Here is a 25382-nt window from a genome sequence, read left to right as displayed (position 1 = left end):
TCAGAACTGTAATGAGGTTTTCTTTTTACATATTAGATTTCCCACTGTCAGTTAGCAGGCAAAAACAATTTAGCCATAGTTTGCTTCCTTGCATTATGAGATGCAGTGTTTGACATGTATGCAGCTAACACAACATACAAAGTCATTTATGCTTTGCTCACCTGCCTATCTACTTCTGGGAGTAAAATCAGGAGCTGTTGTTGAAAATGATGTGGTAGAGAGGCAAACGTGTGCTTGTTTATTAAAGCTCGCAGGTTCGTGTTCACCAGGATAGATCCTGGGGTCTCAACATCAATTTCCTCTCCTCTTGTTCGTTTTAGCTGTCCTGTTTAAAAAAATACAATAATGTCATTCCAAATGAAATGCACTGAAGCCGTGGCTACATTTCTATTTTCACAACAAGAAAAACCTGCTGTATTATTAAGTGTTAAAGTATTCCTCTCCCCTTTCTCTCTGCTGTACTGCTTTCACATGTTCATTTGTTCTTATTTCTTTTCTCAAACAATTGTGAGACTAGCAGCAATGGGCTCAACATAAAGGCCTCAGTATAGTTTTTTTTCACCAAATGCTTTGTTTGTTTGAAACAAGAAGATCAAGGTTCTTAAGGCATTTTGGACAATTATGCAATGGTCTATTAAGCTCAGAAAGAGGTAACAAAGGTTCTGAAATTCTACTACTGGCACAATTGAGGTTTTTGTGCCACATTGCTGGCACAAACTGCCAGTGAAGCACTGGCTGCTCCAAAATTTCTGCTACAGCTCCTTGAGTAATTATTCATTACTCAATGAGCTGTGCAGGGGTCCTATCTCATGCATATCCATGCCTTAGGAGGACACACCTTCAAGATGCAATGAAGAATTGTAAACCCTGCCAAATTCACTTCTTTCCAGGCCTTAAGCCTCAAGTTATTTAGATCATTTTGCTGCAAAAGCATATATTGACACCCAGGTTGGTATGCAGGTAGTGCATGTACTTCTTTGACTTCCAACCTCTTTTTTGGCAAGCAGATGACATCTTGAAGGCTCAACCTAGAGAATGGCCTCCTTTATCGAATTTCTTGTAACATGCTTATGGACCTCTAGCGGGATCTATGCATCAGTCTACCTGGATAATAGTAAGTCTAAGCCACTCACCTCAGGCACAGGCAGATATTCCTCTAAGAAATCCTCAGGAAATTCTCCTTGTCTGTGGAGGCAAGAAGAATTCCAAAGGTCTGTGCCTCCCCTACCTCGGGCTGTTGCACGTGACAGTGAAACACCCATGACTGGTAGGTGATAAAAGGAAATAAAGGAAAATTAAAAATAAAGCAGTGGGGGTAATTTTCACTTTCATCACTTGGTCAGTAAACTGGCAGAGTGCATCGCCCAACAATTATAGAAACCTGCCCAGTTTTCATTTCCGTTCAATGGAAATGAAAATTTGCCAGATTCTATAATGGGCGGCTGATCTGTTCTGCCAGTTTACTGACCAAATTTCCCCCAGTAAATGAAACTGAAATGCAAAAAGATCAATGTTCCAAAATAAATTTAATGAAACAATAACAAGAAGTATTAAAAAAAGGGAACAATGTATTTACCAATCCTTGGCAGCAAAAGCTTTAAGAAGAGCAGAAAGTCACTTCCAATGGCTCTGTGCTGAACTGATGAGGATTTGTGGGACAAGGAAGCCCCACCTTAGTTCACATACTTTTTGGAGGTTTAATGAAGCTTGCGCTCTGAAGCAGCTTGAGCTTCCTGCACCCCACAAAAAAACCTGGAATGGCGTGTTTAAGAGAAAATCAGGTGTAAGGCCTCTGACCCCTGGTTTCCTGCCCCCTCTGTGCCTGGTACAACCTGAGCCACCAGTGCACTGGGGTGGAATTCCAGCCTCAAGATACCGATTTATGCGAATAAATATGGCACTGTACGTCAGTATTGATAAAGTTCAGAAAACGGGGACAGTTATAATTTTAGATTTTATAGAACTGTTTCTCTTTGATATTTCACAGTAGTTTCCGTGAGCAGATCTTGTTGCCCACAATCCAGGTGCTGTACTTTTCCAATTATCTGCCCTTGCAAAGTTGTGAACCAGAGAGTTACCAATGACCCTATTTGTAGTAATCTGCACACTGGATTAAATGTTGCTTTGTACAATGATATTACACTTACATTGAAATTATAGCTATTTTAATCAGAGAGTTTGACCACAATAACTAATATATTTGTTTACAAGTTATAAATCAAGATATGACGTACAAAATATTCAACAATAGGGCACATTTTGTGAGCCTTCCCTCCTGTTGCAGAGCCTTGTTCGATGGGATCGTAGATCACAGATTCAGTTACAGACCTCAGCGGCCCGATTGACAGTGTTTCCGATTTTTTAATGATTTTAATTAATCATCAGGAAATCAGAAGTACAGTGAATTGAGCACACTGACATCCATTCCCGATTTTCCAATCTGTAGCCCAGTCAAGTGGGACTCTGTGTCATGAGCAGGACCTCGCAAAATTTACCCCAATATGCTCACAAATATACATATATCAAGAGAAATTGTCCTCAGCAAGCACTCCTGATGAAGAAATATTATAGAGATCGATTTTAACCTAGCAACTGGGAGGTTGGGCAGTTAAAATCGCCCAGGTTATTTACCCGTTCTTGAGCCGTCCTGATCCTGCTGACTATGATTTTTACAAAGGATCCTGGACGGGTGGCTAAGGTCTTTCGTTAAATATGCAGATTGGGGTCCGATTATGTCATCGGGCCTGATTGCAATTTTAAAGAGAAGATGAAGGCACCGAAACAGTTAAGAACTATACTTACCCTTGTGGCACCACGGACTCCTCGCCTTCCCTCCCACGAGACCCTCCTGGAACCCCCTTCCCCACATGAACCTGAGTGCTGGCGCCAGTCATGAGCTGTCCGATTTTCCTGAGGCTGGTAGCCATTTTCCGCCCGTTATGGGGGGGGGGGGGATTGACGGCATGGTAATGAGGCTGGGAGTTAAACCAACTCGGTCCTGATTTCTGCAGTAGCGAGTGAGTTTCCAACTCTCCTCACCACTCACCCCGTTAAAATGGGACCATTGTCGTTTCCATTTAAAAAATACAAAGCCCCGTTTCCTGATACGAACATACAAAGTAAGAGCAGGAGTAGGCCATTCGGCCCCTCGAGCCTGCTCTGCCATTTGATATGATCATGGCTGATCTGATTGTGACCTCAACCCTACTTTCCCGTCTACCTACTATAATCTTTGACTCCCTTGTTAATCAGGAATCTATCGAACTCAGCCTTAAAAATATTCAATGACCCTGCCTCCACCGCTCTCTGGGGAAGGGAATTCCACAGACTCACGACCCTCTGAGAGAAAAAATTTCTCCTCCTCTCCGTTTTAAATAGGAAACCCCTTATTTTCAAACTGTGTCCCCTAGTTCTAGTCTCTCCCACAAGGGGAAACATCCCCTCAGCATCTACCCCTTCAAGTCCCCTCAGCATCTACCCCTTCAAGTCCCCTCAGGATCTTATAGATCACCTCTCATTCTTCTAAACTCCAATGTATACAGGTCCAACTTGTCCAACCTTTCCTCATCCCAGGAATCAGTCGATGAGATGAAATGATCAGATTTTAGATTTTCAGGCCCTTTCTGATATTGTTTCCCATAGGCAGGGAGTTTAAAAGTGAGCTTCCATCTGCTCAAACAACAGAAATTGTCAGAATCACAGAACAGCATCAAGTTCCTGTTTTTAATTCAGGTAATTCCCCTGAAGTCATATTTCTAACCAAACTTTAATGATATTTACATTAATACCATATGACAATACAACAAACACAAATACCCAAATAAAATATGCTTTGATACTTTTTGGGCAATCCTATACCACTAACTTGGAGACTTACTTGACAAGAGTGTGGGACAGAGAATTACATCGAGTTACTTCAAAACTACAGCATAGAAATAGGCCATTCGGACCAACTGGTCTTTGCCGAAGTTTATGCTCCATACGAGCCTCCTCCCTCCCTACTTCATCTAACCCTATCAGGATACCCTTCTATTCCTTTCTCCCTCACGTGTTTATCTAGCTTCCCCTTAAATGCATCTATGCTATTTGCCTCAACTACTCCTTGTGGTAGCGCGTTCCATATTCTTACCACTCTCTGGGTAAAAAAGTTTCTCCTGAATTCCCTATTGGATTTATTAGTGACTATTTTATATTTATGACCTCCAGTTTTGGACTCCCCCAAACATCTACCCTATCATTATCTTAAATACCTCTATCAGGTCACCCCTCAGTCTTCCCTTTTCCAGAGAAAAGAGCCCCAGCCTGTTCAGCCTTTCCTGATAAGGATATCCTCTCAGTTCTAGTATCATCCTTGTGAATCTTTTTTGCACCTCACTCCAATGTCTCTACATCCTTTCTATAATATGGAGGCCAGAACTGTGCACAATACTCCAAATGTGGTCTAAACAAGGTTTTATACAAGTAGGACATAACTTCTTTGCTTTTCAATTCTATCCCTTTAGAAATTAACCCTAGTGCCTATGCCTTTTTTATGGTCTTATTAACCTGTGTCGCTACTTTTAGTGATTTGTGTATCTGTACCCCAAGATTCTTTTACCCCTCTATACTGTTTAGAGTTTTATTATCCAAGCAGTATGTGGCCTCCTTATTCTTCCTACCAAAATGTGCCACCTCACACTTTTCTATATTGAAATTTATTTGCCAATTACCCACCCATTCTGCAAGTTTATTAATATCCTCTTGCACATGACGCATTCTTCCTTTGTATTAACCCAATTTGGTGTCGTCTGCAAATTTTGAAATTGTACTTCTGATTCCCAAATCCAAATTGTTAATGTAAATTGTGAACAACAGTGGTCCCAGCACCGATCCCTGTGGAACACCACTTCTCATCTTTTGCCAGTCTGAGTAGCTACCCTTAACCCCTACTCTGTTTTATGTTTCGTAGCCAACTTGCTATCCATTCTGCTACATGTCTCTACACCACATGCTCTGATCTTAGTCATGAGTCTACAATGCGGTACCTCATTGAAAGCCTTTTGAAAATCCAAATATATTACACCGACTGCATTACCCTCGTCTACTCTTTATGTTACTTCTTCAAAGAATTCAATAAGTTTGGTCAAGCATGACTTTCCCTTCTGAAATCCATGCTGACGATTATATTTTCGTTCTCTAGATGTCTTTCTATTCCATCTTTGAGTAAAAATTTGATTATCTTTCCTACCACCAATGTTAAGCTAACTGGTGCACAGTTCCCTGGAATTGTTCTATCTCCCTTTTTAAATATAGTAATAACATTAGCCAGTCCTCTTGCACTATCCTTTTTCTAATGAATTTTTATATATATGTAATAGTGCCTCTGTTATCTCCTCCCGAACTCCTTGACACCGAGTCACGTAAGAAGTATTAGGACAGGTGTCCAAAAGCTTGGTCAAAGAGGTAGGTTTTAAGGAGCGCCTTGAAGGAGAGAGAGGTAGAGAGATGGATAGGTTTAGGGAGGGATTTCCAGAGCTTAGGGCCTCGGCAGCTGAAGGCTAATGGTAGAGCAATTAAAATCAGGGATGGGCAAAAGGCAAGAATTGGAGGAGCGCAGAGACCTTGGAGGGTTGTAGGGCTGGAGGAGGTTACAGAGATTGGGAGGGGTGAGGCCATGGAGGGATTTGAAAATAAGGATGAGAATTTTAAAATCGAGGCATTCCCGTACTGGGAGCCAATGTATGTCAGCGAGCACAGGGATGATGGGAGAACGGGACTTGATTCGAGTTAGGATATGGGCGACCTATATCCAGAGTTTTGGATGAGCTCAAGTTTACGGAGATGGAAGATGGGAGGCCAGCCAGCAGAGCATTGGAATAGTTCAGTCTACAAACCCACGGCCTCTACCACCTAGAAGGACAAGGGCAGCAGGCACATGGGAACAACACCACCTGCATATTCCCCTCCAAGTCACACACCATCCCGACTTGGAAATATGTCGCCATTCCTTCATCGTCGCTGGGTCAAAATCCTGGAACTCCCTACCTAACAGCACTGTGGGAGAACCTTCACCACACGGACTGCAGTGGTTCAAGAAGGCAGCTCATCACCACCTTCTCAAGGGCAATTAGGGATAGACAATAAATGTGGGCCTTGCCATCGATGCTCACATCCCACGAACAAATAATAAAAAGGTAACAATGGCATGGATGAGGGTTTCAGTAGCAGATGAGCTGAGGCAGGGGCGGAGACGGGTGACTTTTTTTATTCGTTCATGGGATGTGGGCGTCGCTGGCTAGGCCAGTATTTATTGCCACGCTTGACCACACTATCCTCCTCCAACACCTCTCCTCCGTCATCCAGCTGGGTGGGACTGTGCTCGCCTGGGTCCGTTCTTATCTATCCAGTCGTAGCCAGAGAATCACCTGCAATGGCTTCTCTTCCTGCTCCCGCACCATTATCTCTGGAGTCCCCCAAGGATCTCTCCTTGGCCCCAAGGTAGGGTAGATAAGGGGGGAACCAGTGGATGTAGTATATTTGTATTTTCAAAAGGCATTCGATAAGGTGCCACACAAGAGGTTGTTACACAAGATTAGGGCTCATGGGATTGGGGGTAATATATTAACATGGATTGAGGATTGGTTAATGGACAGAAAACAGAGAGTAGGAATAAATGGGTCATTTTTGGGTTGGCAGGTTGTAACTAATGGGGTGCCATAAGGATCAATGCTTGGGCCTCAGCTGTTTACAATATATATCAATGACTTAGATGAGGGGACTGAGTGTAATGTATCCAAGTTTGCTGACGATACAAAGCTAGGTGGGAATGTAAGCTCTGAGGAGGACACAAAGAGGCTGCAAAGGGATACAGACAGGTTAAGTGGTGAGCGAGAAGGTGGCAGATGAAGCATAATGTGGGGAAATGTAAAATTATTCACTTTGTCAGGAAGGATAGAAAAGCAGATTATTTTTTAAAAAGGTGTGCGACTAAGAAATTGGTAGTCAGATGGATTTGGGTGTCCTTGTATATGAATCACAGAAATTTAACATGCAGGTATAGAAAGCAATTGGGAAGGCAAATAGTATGTTAGCCTTTATTGCAAGGTGGTTGGAGTATTAGAGTAAGGAAGTCTTGCTGCAATTATATCAGGCTTGGTGAGACCACACCTGGAGTACTGTGTACAGTTTTGGTCTCCTTACCTAAGGAAGGATATACTTGCCTTAGAGGCGGTGCAACAAAGGTTCACTCGATTGATTCATGGGATGAGAGGGTTGTCCTATGAAGAGAGATTGAGTAGAATGGGCCTATATTCTCTGGAGTTTAGAGGAATGAAACATATAAAATTCTTAGAGGGCTTGACATGGTAGGTGCTGAGAGGCTGTTTTCTCTGGCAAGGGTCATAGTCTCAAGATAAAGGGTCGGCCATTTAGGACTGAGATGAGGAAATATGTTATTGCATTTACCTTATAAAGGTTGTGTCCCCTATATTTGAGTAGAAGCATAGAAGCATAGAAAGGTTACAGCACAGAAGGAGGACACTCGGCCCATTGAGTCCGTGCCAGCTCTATGCAAGAGCAATCCAGCTAGTCCCACTCCCCCGCCCTTTCCCCGTAGCCCTGCAAATTTTTTCCTTTTAAGTACTTATCCAGTTCTCTTTTGAAGGCCATGATTGATTCTGCCTCCACCACCCCCACCCCCCGGCAGTACATTCCAGATCCTAACCACTCGCTGTGTAAAAAAGCTTTTCCTCATGTCACCTTTGGTTCTTTTGCCAATCAACTTAAATCTATGTCCTCTGGTACTAGACCCTTATGCCAATGGGAACAGTTTCTCTCTATCTACTCTGTATAGGCCATTCATGATTTTGAATACCTCTATCAAATCTCCTCGCAACCATCTCTGTTCCAAGGAGAACACCCCCAGCTTCTACAGTCTACCCACGTAACTAAATTCCCTCATACCTGGAATCATTCTAGTAAATCTCTTCTGCACTGTCTCTAAGGCCTTCAAATCTTTACTGAAGTACGGTGCCCAGAACTGGACACAATACTCCAGTTGTGGCCGAACCAGTGTTTTATAAAGGTTCATCATGACTTTCATACTTTTGTACTCTATGCCTCTATTTATAAAGCCCAAGATCCTTTATGCCGTTTTAACTGCTTTCTCAACCTGCCCTGCCACCTTCAATGATTTGTGTACATATACCCCCAGATCTCTCTGATCCTGTGCCCCTTTTAGAGTTGTGCCCTCTATTTTATATTGCCTCTCCATATTCTTCCTACCGAAATGTATCACTTCGCATTTTTCTGCGTTAAATTTCATCTGCCACGGGTCCGCCCATGCCACCAGCCTGTCTATATCCTCTTGAAGTCTATTACTATCCTCCTCACTGTTTGCTACCTTCCAAGTTTTGTGTCATCTGCAAATTTGGAAATTGTGCCCTGTTCACCCACGTCCAAGTCATTAATATATATCAAGCAAAGCAGTGGTCCCAGCACCGACCCCTGGGGAACACCACTGTACACCTCACTCCAGTCCGAAAAACAACCGTTCACCACTATTCTCTGTTTGCTGTCACTTAGCCAATTCTGTATCCATCTTGCTACTGCCCCCTTTATTCCATGGGTCGCAGTCTTGATGATAAGCCTACCATGCGGCACTTTATCAAACTCCTATTGAAAATCCATATACACCACAACAAATGCATTGCCTTCATCTACTCTCTCTGTTACCTCATCAAAAAACTCTATCAGGTTAGTTAAACACAATTTGCCTTTAACAAATCCGTGCTGGCTTTCCCTAATCAATCCACACTTGTCCAAGTGTCTGTTAATTCTGTCCCGGATTATCGTTTCTAAAAGTTTCCCCACCACTGAGGTTAAACTGACTGGCCTATAGTTGCTGGGTTTATCTTTACACCCTTTTTTGAACAAGTGTGTAACATTTGCAATTCACCAGTTATCTGGACACCACCCCCGTGTCTACAGATGTTTGGAAGATTATGGCCAGTACCTCCGCAATTTCCACCCTTACTTCCCTCGGCAACCTTTGATGCATCACATCCGGTCCGGGTGACTTATCTACTTTAAGTACAGCTAGCCTTTCGAGTACCACTTCTTTATCAATTTTTAGCCCATCCATTATCTCAACTATATCTTCCTTTACTGAGACTCTGGCAGCATCTTCTTCCCCGGTAAAGACAGATGCAAAATACTCATTTAGTACCTCGGCCATCCGCTCTGCCTCCATGAGTAGATCTCCATTATGGTCCCTAATCGGCCCCACCCCTACTCTTACTACCCGTTTACTGTACATGCCTGTAGAAGACTTTTGGATTCTCTTTTATGTTGGCTGCCAGTCTATTCTCATACTCTCTCTTTGCCCCTCTTATTTCCTTTTTCACTTACCCATGGAACTTTCTATATTCTGCCTGGTTCTCACTTGTGTTATCACGTGACATCAGTCGTACGCCCCTTTTTTCCATTTCATCTTACTAACTATCTCTTTTATCATCCAGGGAGCTCTGGCTTTTGTTGCCCTACCTTTCTGCCTCGTGGGAATGTACCTAGACTGTACTGGAACTATCCCCTGTTTAAAGGCCACCCATTGTTCAATTACAGTTTTGCCTGCCAATCTTTGATTCCAATTTACCCGGGCCTGATCTGTTCTCATCCCATTGAAATTGGCCTTCCTCCAATTGAATATTTTTACTTTAGAGTGGTCTGTGCCCTTTTCCATAGCTTTTCTAAACCTTATGATACAATGAGTATTTTTGCTCATGGTTTCATGTCAGCAGCTGTTGGGCGAGAAGTTCCAAGAACCAGGAGGCCACCTGTTAGCAGGCGAAGAGAGGAAACTGAGGGCGGGGAAGCCGAGGAACCTCCCTCATTCAGACTCCCCCCACCAGAGACCCCCCATTTCAGAGCCCCACCCAATTGCCGACACTCTCTGAATACCGACACCGCCGATTGCTGAGACTCCCCAATTCCAGACTCTCCAGCCCACTCCCGACTGCTCTCTACGCAGTTGTGCTTCCCTGTGGGTGACGTCATTGAGCTGAGTTGGGGGGGGGGGGGGCGGTGGGCGCAATGCAGCTGCAAATTTAAAAATCGCTGATCTCCCGGTTTGCTGGAGGTAGTGCTCAGGGGAGGAACCTCCAATTCTGGGAAACTCCTGGTCATTCCGGGAGGGTTGGGAACCCTAATCTGTGTGAATGCGTGCATACATCTGCACAGGTGTGTGTCAGTGCACATGCGCACTTGTCAGTTTGTTTGAATGAAAAACAAAATGCAGTTGCTGGCAACCTGAAACAAAAACAGAAAATGCTGGAAACGCTCAGCACGTCAGTCAACATCTATGTAGAGAACAGATGAGTTAATGTTTCAGGTGTAACTCTTCATTAGAACGCGATGAAATGATAGATGAGCAGCATTCAAAAAGGAAAAGAACAAAGGGAAGGGTGAGGGGAAAATCTCACACACACAAAAGAAACAGACTGACCTGTAAAGTGTTACGTAGAAAACAAGAAATGGTTAAATGGCTGAAGTGATAGTAACATAAGACAATCAATGGCATAGTGAGAGAAATTAAAAAAATTAAAGACATTTGGAAACACAGAGAACGTGTGAATAGCTGAAGCGGTGGAGCATACGGCAGGTAGAAATGGAAAACTGGCAAAGCGAAATTGGGTCCAGTGGCCCAGGAACCTGGGAGAAGAAACAAGCAGATCAACACCAAGGGTGCAGACTGCCTCACATCATGCTGTTCTGATGGAGCAGCCCCACCCCAAGTGCATCTGCCCCACTCTTCCTTCCCAGAAACTGCACCACACCCATCCCACACCACCAGCATTTCCTGCTGAAGAGAAAGTGGGAGCTACAGTTAAGGTCCAAAGCTATTGAAGTCAATATTAAGGCTGCAAAGTGCCTAACAGAAAGATAAGGTGCTCTTCTTTGAGCTCTACTGGAACAGATTAGAAGCCAAAGGCAGAGTTCAGAATGGGAATTGGATGGGGAATGGAAGTGGCAAGTGACAGGGTATGCACCTGAGATGTTAATTCATTTGTTTTCTCCATAGATGCTGACTGACCTGCTGAGTGTTTCCGGCACTTTCTGTTTATATTTCATATCTCCAACATCTGCACTTATTTGTTTAATTCTATATTCATGTTGCTTCAATTTATGTCTGTTTAATCCAAATGCAGGGTAGTTGAATCACAATTGTAGAATATTTCTTTCAAACCTGCAAATAATGATTTGTCTACAGTTTCAATACTATCAGTATCGCAGCACAACAATTACTGACACTTGCAATGAATGAAAAATTACCACTGTTATCACATACTCTGCCAAATGACTCGTTCACATCACTGTGCATTGCTGCTAGACTTAAGGATACAAAGAGCAGGGTATTCAGTTTGAAGACTGCATCCAAGCTGTCATGCCCCCAGGCTAGCTTCATCACAACGGTAGTTCTGGCATAGAAGGATGCAGAGCACTATGATTTTAATAAAATTGCATAGCAACCAATTCAGTAACCACATTGTGAGTGACACAGGCAAATTAATCATAGGCCTGCTGAAAGCCTATTTGAATATACAGTACATTCCTTATGTAGCTGCTAAAATAAATTGATTTGCAGATCAGTACAAAGGCAATCTTATGGATAGGTGCTATTTTGGAAGAACTGTTTCTTTAAAATAGTCCCAGCTCTGAATGTGTGTTATACAGACCACAAGTCTTAAGGGTCGATTTTAACTCTGCTTGAGGGGAACGATTCGTGTGGGGGGTGCATTAAGATGGCAGGGCGTTTGCACCACATTCCCAATGCGGTCCCCTCCCCCGACATCTTCACTGACATCAGATCGGGCACAAGAGGGCCGCGCGTTTCAGGCAGATGGGGGCCTACTTTATATGCAAGAATCATGGCCCATTGGCCTCATCGGCACTGTGCTCCCATTTTAATTTAAAATTTCGGGAGGCTCACACTGCACCAAACCAGAAAGCACAAATTGGCAGGAGACAACGCAGTGACCAAAAGAGGGCAAGATTTAAATTTTACCTTTATCTGAAATCTTTGTGGGCCAAAAGGAACAGTACTCCCCCCAGCCCTGCAAGGAGTCGTTGGGCCTCCCCAACCCAAGCCTTGCCTCTCCAACCCAGCATCAGCTTTTTTATTCAAACTCCCCAGCACTAACTTCATGCTCGGGAACATTCCCTTGTGTCCCCAGCATCCTTGGGCTCCCGACCATATTTCTGAACCCGCTCACTGGCCCTGACATCATTCCCGCTGGTTTCAGGTGGGGGGACAGTACTGCTTCAGTGAGGTTCAGGAGTTAAAATGGTTCAGGCCTCACGCTGAACTCACCGTGGAGGTAAGTCTCCCGCCTCACTTGTCTCAAGTCAAGATCGACAATTTAGTCTCTGTTTTCTAATTGTTTCAAATTAAAAGCTGGTTTCTTTTTGAAATCTGACAGACTTACAAGTGTGGATTTTCTTTTTTTAATTCATTCTCGATTTATGGGCGTCACTGGCAAGTTCGGCATTCGTTACCCATCCCTAGTTGCCCTTGAGAAGGTGTTGGTGAGCCACCTTCTTGAACTGCTACAGTCCATGTGGTGAAGGGTGCTCCTACTGTGCTGTTAGGTAGGGAGTCCCAGGATTTTGACCCAGTGAAGATGAAGGAACAGTGATATGTGTCCCAGTCGGGATGGTGTGTGACTTGGAGGTGATAGTGTGCGCGTGCACTTGCTGCCCTTGGCCTTCTAGGTGGTGGAGGTTGAAGAAACCTCCGTGGCGAGTTGTTGCAGTGCATCCTGTAAATAGTATACACTGCAGCCACAGTGCGCTGGTGATGAAGGGAGTGGACGTTTAAGGTGGTGGATGGGCTGTCGATCAACCTGACTGTGTTGTCCTGGATGGTATCGAGCTTCTTGAGTGTTGTTACAGCTGCACCCATTCAGACAAGTGGAGAGTGTTCCATCACACTCCTGATTGTGTCTTGTAGGTTGTGGAGAGGCTTTGGGGAGTCAGGAGGTGAGCCACTCGCTGCAGAATACCCAGCCTCTGAGCTGCTCTTGCAGCCATGGCATTTATGTCGCTGATCCAGTTGAGTTTCTGGTCAATGGCAACCCTCAGGATGTTGATGGTGGAGGATTCAGCGATGGTAATGCCATTGAATGTCAAGGGGAGGTAGTTACACTCTCTCTTCTTGAAGATGATCATTGCTTGGCACTTGTGTGGTGGAAATGTTACTTGCCACTTATCAGCCCAAGCCTGGATGTTGTCCAGGTCTTGCTGCATGTGGGCATGGACTGCTTCATTATCTGAGGAATTGCGAATGGAGCTGAACACTGTACAATCATCAGTGAAGAGGCCCACTAGTGACCTTATGATGGAGGGAAGGTCATTGATGAAGCAGCTGAAGATAGTTGGGCCTAGGATACTGCCCTGAGGAACTCCTGCAGCGATGTCTTGGGGCTGAGATGAATGGCTTCAAACAGCCACAACCATCTTCCTTTGTATCATGTATGACTCCATCCACTGGAAAGTTTTCCCTCTGATCCCCATTGACTTCAGTTTTACTAGGGCTCCTTAGTGCCACACTCGGTCAAATGCTGCCTTAATGTCAAGGGCAGTCACTCTCACCTCACCTCTGGAGTTCAGCTCTTTTGTTTGTGTTTGGACCAAGGCTGTAATGAGGTGTGGAGCTGAATAGTCCTGGCAGGACCCGAACTGAGCATTGGTGAGCAGATTATTGGTGAATAAGTGGCGCTTGATAGCACTGATAGCTTCGTTGATTGAGTGTAGGCCAACAGCACTGTAATGGCCGGGTTAGATTTATCCTGCTTTTATGGACAGGACATACCCTGGCAATTTTCCACATTTCTGATCAGTCATCTCAACAAATTGAAACTTCTCACTTTTTGTTTTACTATGGTTGCAGGAGAAAACACAGAGAGAAGATTTACAGGAGAAGGGCTCCCTAACTTTAAACTTTAATCCCACATGCGAAGAAAGCTCTCAAATGCCAAAGAGGATGTAGGAGATGGGAAAGTAGAAGACTTGCCATCAGTTCAGTTGTAAACTTCTGCTACTTCTTTCTCATCCTATTCTTTAATTCCTTCACTGCTGCTAAACCATATACTTAAACTCTGGGTGAAACACAAGCATCAGTGAGCAGGAGCAGGTGGTGGTGATGGCAGAGGAGGATCCTGTTGTCTGTAGGGAACCTTATATCCTGTCTTGGCTGCTGTGGCATGGGATCAGTTTTTTTTAAAAAGAGGATGCTTTCTGTGCCATGTGCATTGGTGCAGCCATTGAGGATAGTGCCAAGCAGCACACTGCAGATGGTGGCAGGGGTGGAAGGGTACATTAGCCACATGTGCCACCATCTGCAGCCAGTTAGAGGGTGGGCCTCTGTCTCAGAGTACACCCAGGCTATACTAATTGTCCAGGGCAAGAAATATGTGGGCAGCTGTCTCCTCTCAGGTACAATGCACCTGAGAGGTCAGGTGCCCACACAGAAAAATGTACCGTAAGTACCAAAGGATTTTGTTGATGCTGGACAAACCAATGACTTTGCCTCATGCTCCTAAAGGAATTAATCTCAATTCCAAAATCCACATAGCTAAAGGAAAAGTTCAATTTTCTTTAGTAATCGAAATATGATTGTTTTATAGCCTAAAATCTACAGTACAACTGGGTTAGTTAATACTGAATATATTAATAGATTCTCATTACTTTAATTTTCTGTTCTTGTGGAGAATAACCACCATCAGCAAGTTATGCAGTATAATTCAGTGATGTGGATTGATAAACTTCCTTAATAGTTCAATTACTGTATGCAAAATGTATAATCAAAGAAACAATTTAAATGTTAGATTTTTGAAATGAAGTTTATTAATGTCCTATAAGCACAAAATGGTAATTGACCCTTTAAGTACCATAATTTCAAGGAATACTACTGGAAATTTTGGGAATCCTAACCAGCTTCAGCCTGAGCTCAGTGGTAGCACTTTTGCCTGAGTCAGAAGGTTGTGGACTCAAGCGCACCACCAAAGACTAGAGCACATAATCTAGGCTGACCCACGAGTGGGGTACTGAGGGGGTGCTGCCTTTTGCATGAGGCATTAAACTAAGTCTGCCCTCTCAGGTTGATTTTTTTTTATTTGTTCATGGGATGTGGGCGTCACTGGCAAGGCCGGCATTTAGTGCCCATCCCTAATTGCCCTTGAGAAGGTGGTGGTGAGCCACCCTCTTGAACCGCTGCAGTCTGTGTGGTGAAGGTTCTCCCACAGTGCTGTTAGGAAGGGAGTTCCAGGATTATGACCCAGCGACAATGAAGGAACGGCGATATATTTCCAAGTTGGGACGGTGTGTGACTTGGAGGGGAACGTGCAGGTGGTGTTGTTTCCATGTACCTGCTGCCCTCGTCCTTCTAGGTGGTAGAGGTCGGGGGTTTGGGAGGAGCTGTCGATGAAGCCTTGGCGAGTTGCTGCAGTGCATCCTGTGGATGGTACACACTGCAGCCACTGTGCGCTGGTGGTGAAGGGAGTGAATGTTTAGGGTGGAGGATGGGGTACCAATCAAGCGGGCTGCTTTGTCCTGGATGGTGTCGAGCTTCTTGAGTGTTGTTGGAACTGCACTCATCCAGGCAAGTGGAGAGTATTCCATCACACTCCTGACTTGTGCCTTGTAGATGGTGAAAAAGCTTTGGGGAGTCAGGAGGTGAGTCACTCGCGGCAGAATACCCAGCCTCTGACCTGCTCTCGTAGCCACAGTATTTATGTGGCTGGTCCAGTTAAGTTTCTGGTCAATGGTGACCCCCAGGATGTTGATGGTTGGGGATTTGGCGATGGTAATGCCGTTGAATGTCAAGGGGAGGTGGTTGGACTCTCTCTTGTTGGAGATGATCATTGCCTGGCACTTGTCTGGCACAAATGTTACTTGCCACTTATCAGCCCAAGCCTGGATGTTGTCCAGGTCTTGCTGCATGCGGGCACAGACTGCTTCATTACCTGAGGGGCTGCGAATGGAACTGAACACTGTGCAATCATCAGCGAACATCCCCATTTCTGACCTTATGATGGAGGGAAGGTTATTGATGAAGCAGCTGAAGATGGTTGGGCCTAGGGCACTGCCCTGAGGAATTCCTGCAGCAATGCCCTGGGGTTGAAATGATTGGCCTCCACCAACCACTACCATCTTCCTTTATGCTAGCTATGACTCCAGCCACTGGTGAGTTTTCCCCAATTCCCATTGACTTCAATTTTACTGGGGCTCCTTGTTGCCACACTCAGTCAAATGCTGCCTTGATGTCAAGAGCGGTCACTCTCACCTCACCTCTGGAATTCAGCTCTTTTGTCCATGTTTGGACCAAGGCTGTAATGTGGTCTGGAGCCGAGCGGTCCTGGCTGAACCCAAACTGAGCATTGGTGAGCAAGCATCGCTTGATAGCACTGTCAACAACACCTTCCATCACTTTGCTGATGAGTGAGAGTAGACTCTTGGGGTGGTAATTGGCCGGATTGGATTTATCCTGCTTTTTGTGGACAGGACATACCTGGGCAATATTCCACATTGTTGGGTAGATGCCAGTGTTGTAGCTGTACTGGAACAGTTTGGCTAGAGGCGTGGCTAGTTCTGGAGCACAAGGCTTCAGCACTACAACCGGGATGTCGTCGGGGCCAATAGCCTTTGATGTATCCAGTGCACTCAGCCGTTTCTTGATATCACGTGGTGTGAATCAAATTGGCTGAAGACTGGCTTCTGTGATGGTGGGGATATCGGGAGGAGACCGAGGTGGATCATCTACTCGGCACTTCTGGCTCAATATGGTTGCAAATGCTTCAGCCTTGTCTTTTGTACTCACGTGCTGGACTCCGCCATCATTGAGGATGGGGATGTTCACAGAGCCTCCTCCTCCCGTTAGTTGTTTAATTGTCCACCACCATTAACGACTGGATGTGGCAGGACTGCAGAGCTTTGATCTGATCCGTTGGTTGTGGAATCGCTTAGCTGTCTATAGCATGTTGCTTCCACTGTTTAGCGTGCATGTAGTCCTGTGTTGTACCTTCACCAGGTTGGCACCTCATTTTTATGTACTCCTGATGCTGCTCCTGGCATGCTCTTCTACACTCCTAATTGAATCGGGTTGATCCCTTGGTTTGTTGGTAATGGTAGAGTGAGGAACATGCCACGTAATGGGGTTACAGATTGTGCTGGAATACAATTCTGCTGCTGCTGATGGCGCATAGTTTTGAGCTGCTAGATCTGTTCTGAATCTATCCCATTTAGCACGGTGATGGTGCCACACAACACGTTGGATGGTGTCCTCAGTGTGAAGATGGTACTTCGTCTCCACAAGGACTGTGCGATGGTCATTCCTACCAATACTGTCATGGACAGATGCATCTACGACAGGTAGATTGGTGAGGACAAGGTCAAGAAGGTTATTCCCTCGTGTCGATTCACTCACCACCTGCTGCAGACCCAATCTGGCAGCTATGCCCTTCAGGACTCGGCCAACTCGGTCAGTAGTGGTGCTACCGAGCCACTCTTGGTGATGGACATTGAAGTTCCCCACCCAGAGTACATTCTGTGTCCTTGCTACCCTAAGTGCTTACTCCAAGTGGTGCTCAACATGGAGGAGGACTGATTCATCAGCTGAGGGAGGGCAGTAGGTGGAAATAAGCAGAAGGTTTCCTTGCCCATGTTTGACCTGATGCCATGAGATTTCATGGGGTCCGGAGTCAATGGAATCCCAGGGCCACTCCTTCCTGACTGTATTATCACTGTAGCACCACCTCTGGTGGGTCTGTCCTGCCCGTGGGACAGGACATAGCCAGGGATGGTAATGGAGGAGTTTGGGAGTCTGGGATTTAGAAGATCTCTTGGCACTATTTGAAAAGGAGCAGGCGGGTTCTCCCAGTGCATTGGCCGACATTTATCGTATGCCACAGGCAAACAAGGCATTAATCAATGCCACAGATCACCTGGTCTTTTATCTCATTGCTGCTTGTCGAAGCTTGCTGTTTGTAAAATTAGCTGCATTACAACAATACTTCATGGGCTGTGATTCCTCTTTGCAGGGTGAAGTTGTGCAGCCCACACCACAAATCCTGGAAACCTAGCTGGGCTGTATTGCAAGATGTCCCCCGAACCACTGCTTCAACATGCCAATAGTGTGCTCAATGATCACTCTGGTGGATGCCTGTATCTCATTATACCTTTCCTCAACTAGTATCCTTGGATACTGCACTGGGTCCATGAGCCATGGCTCAAGATAATAGCTTTAATCACCCAGAGACTTATCTTTGTGGATAAAATATTGGTGGGACAGTGGACATTCTCTCAAAATGAAGGCACTTTGACAGCTGTCTGGGAACCGGACATTGATGTGCATAATCTGGTGCCGACCGATCTGGTGGTAAATGAGTGAAATATTGAGAAATTGGAATCCTTTCCATTTGTATAGGTAGTGGCATTATGGGAGGGAGCACATAGAGCATCACTGGTGAAATCTGTAATTCCCTGGACCTTTGGGAATCCAGGCACTCTATAACATTGCACAGTCCTCTCATCTTACTGGCGGTTGTCCATGGGGAAGGAGATAAAATTCTTTGCTCTAGCAAACAAGGCATTAGTCATTTGTTTTACACATCTATGGACAGTTGGTTGGCTTATGCTGCCTGAAATTATCCCAGACCATAAAAGTTAAGAGCCATAGTGACCTTGACAGCTATGACAGTGCTGTGCCTGTGGGGGACATTAGCTGCAGATCTGTTTAGAGCATGCTGCATAACTCTATCACAGCATCTTTTGTAAACTGCCGCCTCTGCAGGCGCTGCATCTCTGACAATGGAAGCAAATGTGCTTCTGACTGTAAATTCTGTTATAGGGGTACCACCAAGAGCAAGGAGAGGGTAAAAACATCTCTGCAGAACCTGAAATCACTCCATTGGTCCTCCCCTCTTCCTTCAAAAGGCACAAATACAGGGGAATTCCCACGGGGAAATCCACTGAGGCACTATTGGAGCAATTGGGAAAAAAAGGCAGTCGCCATAAGGGATTCTGAAAATCTAAATGACAACAAGAAAAAGCACAAGAACAGTGAAGAGATAGCCTGACGATTGTTCAAAGAATCTTCTTCCTGGGCTCTTTAAATGAACCTCTATATACAGCTCAGTTCTACCAACCCTGGATGTCCATTCTATTTGGGGCCACTGGGGTGAATTTGGACAGATTAAAAACTGGGCAGAGATCCAATGTAATGAATCTGCGCCTTATTTTGTGATGGGTAATGCCCACTTAACGCCTGACAATCTGGCATAACTGATCGAAAAATCTATCCTATTAAGTTTGGCACAAAGGTTGCAAAGAATATGGCCCTAAAAATCCATAGAAGCACAATCCCAGCATTAATCCTGGGTTTGCATTCAATGCTGAATGCTGTCGCTGTCGCTGACCCTGCCGAAGTTCATGGAGTCAGGAGGAGCAGCCTCAAGGACCAGCCCTTTGACAGTTTGGGGTGCATCTGCAACGCCTCCATGTTGAAGTTGAAGCTTGCCGGCCTACAGAGAGGAGCGGGGGAGGGTGGGGATGGTGGGAGATGGTGCCAGGTTGCTTCTGAAAAGGTGATAAGGCTGCCCCCTGCTTGGACCATGTCAGGCGTTGTGGGTAGCGGCACATGTCAGGGGGCCACTTAAAAAATTTTAAAAACATTTTTGCTGCTTCTCATCTTTGGAGGTCCAGGCCCTAGTCCTCACCCAAAATCTCAGGTGGGCCTCACTTCTGCTCTAAGTATGTTTGCTGGCTCTCCCTCACAATGCCACCCCAGAAACTCTAGTTCAAGGCCAGGACAACATATCTGGAATCTGGCTGAGTTTGCGGCCGTCCCGATGGACCACTGGCAAAATTACTGAATGGCTGTGGACTTTGGTGCCCTATATTTTCAGCTGATTTCAATTCAAAAACTGAGCGGGTAAGTTTAACCTCGCACAACAGGCGGGAGAGGATCGGGGGAGGGGGTTAAATTGTTAAAAATGTGAAACCAGACCCCAACCCGCCATGAACATGCCTACTTCCGGTTTAACCTCGGCGGTTTGGGGGCGGCCGAGTAACCTGCTCGCGAGAGGTGGGTCAGTGATTTTAATATTTAGATGAGGATTCATTCCTCAAATTTCGGCAGCCATTTAAATTTAACGGCTGCAGGCCGGGCTTCCCAGGTTTCGGGAAACGCGGCAGCTAAAGAGAGGTGGGAGATGCCAGATCTAGCAGGTAAGTGCTTTTCCAGCATTGCTTGTGGGCCGGGTGATCTCTCCCCACCACCCCGCCGCGATCTCTCCCCACCACCCCGCCGCGATCTCTCCCCACACCCCCCCGCCGCGATCTCTCCCCACCACCCCCCCGCGATCTCTCCCCACAACCCCCCCCCCGCGATCTCTCCCCACACCCCCCCGCGATCTCCCTCCTCGCTGCTGCGCTCCGAGTCCCCTCCCCCCCCCTCCAAACCCATGATCTTCTTAATTGCCAGGCGCGTCCCCAGCAGTCCCTGCCTGTGGCCTTGTACCGCAGGCTTTCCCGCCCAGCCTCACAATCCGGTCGGCTGCCGGGCGGAAAACAGAGTAAAAAAAATTCTAATGCGGTCCTGCCATTAAATTAGGCAGGATCTCCACCTTCCCGTTATTTCCAGGTTTCCCGGCCGCTGACACGTGCCACCACTCCCTCCCCGCCTCCCCGTAAATATCGGAACCTTATGGTGTAATTCCTCCAGTTGATAATGGTTTTAAAGAGCTGGTTTTCTATTGTAATCAAGAGCAGCATTCTTACATTATTCACCAGAAAGTTATTTTAAATGAAAGGCTACAGGTCTGAAAATGTCAGTGATGGTATACGAGGCACATGATTCCTAATACCTCCAGGAGAGTATTATCTGTCGTATTCGCTTGCTTGAGAAGGACAGCTTGGTTGGCATCTTGCCATGTTCTGCACACACTACTGCTTCTTACTGAGCCATAAAATGCTGCTTGGCAGCATATTAAAGTATAATTCAATATGCATTGCCGAGCATAGCTAATTTGGTAATTTCAATGTCTCTCCTGCAAGCAGTCAGTTAGAGGACTATGTGGCAATGAAGCTCTCAGATTCACTGGGTGGGGGAGGGTGGAGGCCAATAAGGAAAAAGTATGATAAAAATCTAATTGTTAAAACTGTGAATGCTGGCAGGATCGCTTGTGCTTCACATCGGGAGTAATTTTAAATCCCCCACGATGGGCGGGAGAGGGTCGAGGGGGGTTAAGTTGTTATTAATGTGAAACACGACCCCAACCCGCCACGAACACGCCTACTTTTGGTTTAACTGGGGCAGGTTGGGAGGCGGCCGAGTAACCTGCTCTGGAGAGGCGGGGCAGAAATTAGAATATTGAAATGAGGCTCCGTTCTTCAAATTTTGGGAGCTATTTGAATTTAACGGCTGTGGGCCGGGTTTCCCAGGGCTCGGGAAACCCAGCAGCTGAAGGGTGGTGAGAACTGCCAGATCCAGCAGGCACGAGCTTTTCCAGCTCTGCTTGTGGGCCAGGAGGAGCAGAAGTGCTTCCCCAGCCCCTCAAGAAAGCCTTCTGCCCCACTTCCTTTTTCTCCCCCCCCCCACCCCACGAACTACCCACCCCCTCGATCGGCCAATCCCCCCATGATCTCTCTCCCTCCACACCCCCCCCGCCCCCGCCACCCCCTGCAATCTCTATCTCTCCCCTGGGATCTCTCCCTCCTGCTATCTCTCCCCACCATGATCTCTATCTCCGTCCCTCCTCACTGCCGTGCTCCGAGCTTCTCCCCCGCACCGCTAACCCCCGATCTTCTCGATTGTCGGGGATCATCCCCAGCGCTTCGCGGCTACTGCCACATTTCGCAGGCTTTCCCGCCCGACAGTTGCCATTCTCTCAATCTGGCCGGCTGCCAGGCAGGGAACAGAGTAAAAAAATTCTATTGAGGTCATGCCATTAAATTTGGCAGGACCTCCTCCTTCCCAGTATTTCTGTGCTTCCAGCTGAAGGAGTTACGCAGCAATTACTGGCAACAGTGTGAGTGGGGGCTGCCCAATAAAGAAAACAAAATGGTAAAAATCTTAATTTTAAAATAGTAATTTAACTATTTTGCTACAGCTATATACAAATTATGGCCCTGAATATCCTTGGGTGCTTGAGGTACAACGGTGGACTTGTGGTAGGAGGTGCGAGAGGCCTGACAGGGGTGGAAATGCAGACGGGACCCAGAAATACTGTGTCTCCGCCCAGAAGAGGAGCCATGAGTGGTTTCTGCTGGGCCCAAGGATGGACAGATGTGCCATCCCTCCTAGATAACGACTACGACATAACAAGGTGACGAGGTTTCCGCCCCTGCCACAGTACTGAAACGGCCCTTATCAAATGACATCCTATATGACTGTGACCTTGGTAAACTATCCCTCCTCATCCTTCTTGTCTGCAGCCTTTGACACAGTTGACCACACCATCCTCTTCCAACACCTCTCCTCCATCGTCCAACTGCGCTCGCCTGGTTCCATTCATATCTATCCAGTCGTAGCCAGAGAATCACCTGCAATGGCTTCTCTTCCAGCTCCTGCACTGTTACCTCTGGAATCCCCCAAGGATCTATCCTTGGCCCCCTCCTATTTCTCATCCAGATGCTGCCCTAGGCGAAATAATCCGAAAACACATCAGATTCCACATGTACGCTGACGACACCCAGCTCTACCTCACCAACACCTCTCTCAACCCCTCCACAGCCTCTAATTTTTCACACAGGACAAAGCAGCCCGCTTGATTGGCACACCATTCATCACCCTAAACATTCACTCCCTTCACCACCAGCGCACTGTGGCTGCAGTGTGTACCATCCACAGGATGCATTGCAGCACCTCTCAAACCCGCGACCTCTACCACCTAGAAGGACAAGAGCAGCGGGTACATGGGAACAACACCACCTGCACGTTCCCCTCCAAGTCACACACCATCCCGACTTGGAAATATATCACCGTTCCTTCATTGTCGCTGGGTCAAAATCCTGGAACTCCCTTCCTAACAGGACTGTGGGAGAACCTTCACCACACGGACTGCAGCGGTTCAAGGCGGCGGCTCACCACCACCTTCTCAAGGGCAATTAGGGATGGGCAATAAATGCCGGCCTCGCCAGCGATGCCCACATCCCATGAACGAATAAAAAAAAACACTGCTTGTCAAACATCCAGTACTGGATGAGCAAAAATTTCCTCCAACTAAATATTGGGAAGGTCAAATCCATTGTCTTTGGTCCCCTCCGCAAATTCCATTCCCTAGCCACCAACTCCATCCCGCTCCCTTGCCACTGACTGAGGCTGAACCAGACCATTGTCAACCTTGGCGTCCTATTTGACCATGAGGTGAGCTTCTGACCACATATCCACTCCATCACCAAGACCACCTATTTCCACCACCATAACATCGCCTGTCTCCACCCCTGCCACAGCTCATCTGCTGCTGAAATCCTCATCCATGCCTTTGTTACCTCGAGACTGGACTATTCCAATGCTCTCCTGGCCGGCCTCCCATCTTCCAACCTCCATAAACTTGAGCTCATCCAAAACTCTGCTGCCTGTATCCTAACTCACACCTGGGCTCGCTGACCTACATTGGCTCCCAGACCGGGAACACCTCGATTTTAAAATTCTCATCCTTGTTTTTGAACCCCTCCATGACCTCACCACTCCCTATCTCTGTAACCTCCTCCAGCCCTACAACCCTCTGAGATCTCTGTGCTCCTCCAATTCTTGCCTCTTGTGCATCCCCGATTTTAATCGCTCCAACATTGGCGGCCGTGCCATCAGCTGCTTAGACCCTAAGCTCTGGAATTCCCTCTCTAAACCTCTCCGCCTCGCTATCCTCTAAGACGCTCCTTAAAACCTACCTCACCTGTCCTAATACCTCCTTATGTGGCTCAGTGTCAAATTTTGCTTAATAATGCTTCTGTAAAGCGCCTTGAGATGTTTCACTATATTAAAGGCGCTATATAAATGCAAGTTGTTGTTGAGGCCACAGAAGGGCTACACCTGTGGGATTTCCCACAGCTTCCGCCTCCTTTTCGGGCAGTGATCTTGACACCAGAAAGAAACTAGCATTAGAACCCTTGTAGGGGCTGAACTGAACCCCACCTGTGGTTTCCAGGCCAGAGTCATTGGCCGAGAAGACCCAGGAATTGACTCTCAGTTTTTTAATATCCTACAAAGGGAGCCAATCACCAGTATAGCTCCACCTTTTGGGGGAAGCCCAGCAGTGGCATTCTCATGTGACCATCCAGTACCCTATCGCCCTCACCTCATTAGCGGGCACCCAAGATACCATAAGACCATAAGAGATAGGAGCAGGAATAGGCCATTTGGCCCTTCGAGCCTGCTCCGCCATTTAATGAGATCATGGCTGATTTGATTTTTACCTCAACTCCACTTTCCCGCCCTTTCCCCATATCCCTTGCTGATCAAAAATTTGTCTAACTCAGCCTTGAATGTATTCAATGACTCAGCCTCCACAGCTTTTTGGGGTAAAAAATTCCAAAGATTCACGACTCTCTGGGAGAAGAAATTCCTCCTTGTTTCTGTCTTAAACGGGCGACCCCTTATTCTGAGACTATGCCCCCTAGTTTTAGATTCCCCCATGAGGGGTAACATCCTCTCCACATCTACCCTATCGAGTCCCCTCAGAATCGTATATGTTTCAATAAGATCTCCTCTCATTCTTCTAAACTCCAATGAGTATAGACCCAATCTGTTCAATCTTTCCTCGTAAGACAACCCTTCCATACCCGGAATCAACCTAGTGAACCTTCTCTGAACTGCCTCCAATGCAAGTATATCCTTCCTTAAGTAAGGGCACCAGAACTGTACGCAGTACTCCAATATTGGCATAGTGCTCGCTGAAAATATTTAAAATGGAAGACCCCACCCGGGTCCCCGATACTCTGGTAGGTCAGCAGGATTTCTAGGCCAATTATTGTTTTCTCTCATATTTATCAATATATTTGCCTATCGTTTAAACTTCAGTAAATGTTATAAAGGGGCAGAAAGTGCGGTTCTGATGCACTGGTGGTGGAGCGTTGCTCCTCGGGCACTGCGTATGCCTATGAGCTAACATTACAATACAAGGTGAGGTCAGGGCATTATAATAAAAACATGGTGCTATCGGCACACAGGGAGCACACAGGGATCAGAGACAGAATATCCAGTGTTACCTGCTATTAAAATGCTGCTGGCCACAGTAGAAGGAGAAATGTCTCTAAATTTACAAAATGGTAGAAGCAAGGCGCTGAGGCAGAACTGCACTATGCTTTGGAGCTGCTACTGCAGGGGTGTTACAGGGAAGGGTGGATTGTTC

General features: G+C 46.3%; 1 protein-coding gene across 1 annotated transcript in view; it reads right to left on the bottom strand.

Moving 5' to 3' along the window:
- Positions 1–25382, bottom strand: part of LOC137314470 (putative Polycomb group protein ASXL3) — a 247221-nt gene that overhangs the window by 83697 nt on the left and 138142 nt on the right. Inside the window, exon 8 of the mRNA XM_067979807.1 lies at positions 162–325. Coding sequence (XP_067835908.1) covers positions 162–325 — 164 coding nt within the window. The remainder of the gene's footprint in view (positions 1–161; positions 326–25382) is intronic.

The sequence above is a fragment of the Heptranchias perlo genome, chromosome 3 (assembly GCF_035084215.1).
Source record: "Heptranchias perlo isolate sHepPer1 chromosome 3, sHepPer1.hap1, whole genome shotgun sequence".
Classification (NCBI taxonomy): domain Eukaryota; kingdom Metazoa; phylum Chordata; class Chondrichthyes; order Hexanchiformes; family Hexanchidae; genus Heptranchias; species Heptranchias perlo.
This window is presented reverse-complemented; position numbering and strand designations above follow the sequence as displayed.